At 42.5% G+C, this 3,139-nt stretch overlaps 1 protein-coding gene across 2 annotated transcripts in view; it reads left to right on the plus strand.

Annotated features, from left to right (window-relative positions):
- Positions 1-1,145: 1,145 nt before the first annotated feature.
- Positions 1,146-3,139, plus strand: part of cdc14ab (cell division cycle 14Ab) — a 27,287-nt gene continuing 25,293 nt past the window's right edge. For both annotated transcript variants that reach the window (XM_080032422.1, XM_080032423.1), the window contains exons 1-2: positions 1,146-1,472; positions 2,789-2,879. In XM_080032422.1, the coding sequence (XP_079888548.1) occupies positions 1,376-1,472; positions 2,789-2,879 (188 nt within the window). In that variant the 5' untranslated portion in view covers positions 1,146-1,375. The remainder of the gene's footprint in view (positions 1,473-2,788; positions 2,880-3,139) is intronic.

A 3,139-nucleotide genomic window follows, 5' to 3' on the forward strand; every position in this document is an offset into this window, starting at 1 on the left:
AATGTCTAGAGCACAATTATCCCCTTTAATTTAATGTTATCATTATTATGTCAAATATATGACACTTGTTATCTTCTCATGACGTCCAAAACAGTGTGATCTTGTGTTGTTTTTCTTATTCTTAATTTTTCGGATTTTTTCGGAAGAATACAAACACACAAATAAAAGACAAGATAAAATAAACAACGTGTTAGGCAGGCAGACAGACAGACAGACAGACAGACAGACAGACAGACAGACAGACAGACAGACAGGCAGACAGGCAGACAGACACACAGACACACAGACAGGCAGACAGACAGACACACAGACACACAGACACACAGACTAGGTAGATCTTTTAGTCAAAGAGACACATAGTTGAAATGTTTTATTTAGTGTGTAGAAGACGAAAACTAACAACCAAGTAACTCCAGATACTGTACACAGACAGACAGGCAGGCAGGCAGGCAGGCAGGCAGACAGACAGTCAGACAGACAGACAGGCAGGCAGGCAGACAGACAGACAGACAGACAGACAGGCAGACAGACAGACAGGCAGGCAGGCAGGCAGACAGACAGACAGACAGACAGACAGACAGGCAGACAGACAGACAGGCAGGCAGACAGACAGACAGGCAGGCAGGCAGGCAGACAGACAGGCAGGCAGACAGACTAATTTTGTGTAAAATTTCATCTCTCATTTTACCATATTAGTGTTAAAAGGTTTAAACGAACAGATTTTGGATTCAGACTATTTTTTATTTTACAAAAAAAAATGCATGTGTACAGATCTTAAAAATGCATTTTCATCATGTTTTTAAGAAGAAAATGTCTCATAAATCAGACAGTGAACAACATATGAACAAATCCTTCTGTAATAACCTTCAGAATAGTGCTGAGAATGATTATGGAAAGTTTAGTTGATGTAAGTGCTTTAGAAGTTGGGAAAACAGCCACAAATAAAAACATTTTTTTATTTTATTGTAGAAGTTTCCATTGCTTTGCCGCTCTCTGTACCTGAACGCGTCTTATTTTTAGTTTTGAGTTTTCCCGCCGGAACCTGAACGCATCACGAGAGAAGCTGCTCGCTGATTGGCGTGACGCTGGTTTCTATAGTAACGTGTCTAATGGGTCAAATCAGAGTTTGGGAGTTTAGTCGCTAAGCAGTTGGTTAGCTAGAGTGCTAATATGCTAATCAGGGAAAAAAACGCTAAAAACGCTAAAAACAGACAAAATAACACCGGAAACTGCAGAAAGTAGGAGCCGCAAAGCCTGATGGGAAACTGAGGCTTAACTTTTTTAACTTTTTAACAGTCTCCGTTCACTCTTAACAACACGTTAATGTCGGTTTACTTGAGCTAGCCTGGCTGCTAACAGGCTAAGAACCGGACCCATGGCGGGGGAGCCGGGGAGGCACGCCGCGATCAGGAGCGCTATCCTCGGCATGAACGAAGAGAGCGAGCCGCTGGGGTCCGCGGTGTTCATCAAAGGTATAGAGTTAGTGACAAGGGTTTAGAGGAGTTAAAAACTACTTAAATTAAAGTGTATTTAAGAGTTTTAATCAGTAATAGTAACATTTAGGGCCGGTTTCGCAGACATGGATTAAGCATAGTTCTGGACTAAATTGTACCTTCAATGGACAATCTCCATTCAAAATTCCATTTAGTCCAGGACTAGGCTTAATTCATGTCTGTGAAACTGGCCCATAGTGTGTACTTGAAATAGTACTAGTTTAAAGCTGCACTGTGTAACTCTGTGTGTCAGAGAAGTGAAACATTTTCTAAGGTTTATTCTCATAACTGAATAAACAAACTTTCCTCACAGGAAAATGTGATCCCTGGAACACTGTTTGAAGTTAGAAAGCTTCCTGAAAAGTTACTGTTTCACTGTTGTTGTTTACAGCAGCAGGGCCCACAGTTTGGTTTACAAACATATTCTAGTCTTACGTTTGGTTCCAGGTTCCTCAGAATAATTTGATTTATGATGATAGAATTATTCAATACTAAGAATTACATGTAGAGAAAATGTGTTTAGTGAACCAACTGCAGGCTCTGTGAATGTAAACAAACCCCTCCTCTGAAACTACACACTGACCCTTTAAACTACACACTGACCCTTTACATGTGATTTTAAACGAGATAAATGAAAGTTTATCAATAGGTAATGACAGTATGAGGATAATCCAAGTTCAGTTTGAAAACAAACACATTATAAGTTATAACTAGTTTTATCTAACACTTTGATATTTAATTTTAATTTTTTGGTAATGCAGCTGATTAATCTGTCTGTCTGTCTGTCTCTCTGTCTTTCCCTGTCTGTCTGTCTGTCTGTCTGTCTGTCTGTCTCTCTGTCTGTCTGTCTGTCTGTCTGTCTGTCTGTCTGTCTGTCTGTCTGTCTGTCTGTCTGTCTCTCTCTCTCCCTGTCTGTCTGTCTGTGTGTCTCTCTCTCTCTCTCTCTCTCTCTCTCTGTCTCTCTCCCTGTCTGTCTCCCTGTCTCCCTGTCTGTCTCCCTGTCTGTCTCTCTCTCTGTCTGTCTGTCTCTCTCTCTCTCTCTCCCTGTCTGTCTCTCTCTCCCTGTCTGTCTCTCTCTCTCTCTCCCTGTCTCTCTCTCTCCCTGTCTGTCTCCCTGTCTCCCTCTCTCTCTCCCTGTCTCTCTCTCTCTCTGTCTCTCTCCCTCTCTGTCTCTGTCTGTCTGTCTGTCTCCCTGTCTGCCTGTCTCCCTGTCTGTCTGTCTGTCTGTCTGTCTGTCTGTCTGTCTGTCTGTCTGTCTGTCTGTCTCCCTGTCTGTCTGTCTGTCTGTCTGTCAGAGCGTCTGTACTTTGCCACGCTGCGCAGTAAACCAAAGAGTACGGCCAACACTCACTACTTCTGCACCGACGACGAGTTCCTCTATGAGAAGTAAGTGTGTGTGTGTGTGTGTGTGTGTGTGTGTGTGTGTGTGTGTGTGTGTGTGTGTGTGTGTGTGTGTGTGTGTGTGTGTGTGTTTAGTTTGGACATAATGTGTGTGTGTGTGTGTGTGTGTGTCTAAATCACTTTCTGTCAAAATCAGTGAATCGGCGTCCGCTTTAAAATTGTACTGATGTCATTTTTTTAGTTTTTTTGGGGAGGCGGGGGGGGGGGGGGGAAATGTAATAAAGGTTTTATCTAGCTGTGTTATT

The sequence above is a fragment of the Ammodytes marinus genome, assembly GCF_949987685.1.
Source record: "Ammodytes marinus genome assembly, chromosome: 8".
NCBI classification, from domain to species: domain Eukaryota; kingdom Metazoa; phylum Chordata; class Actinopteri; order Uranoscopiformes; family Ammodytidae; genus Ammodytes; species Ammodytes marinus.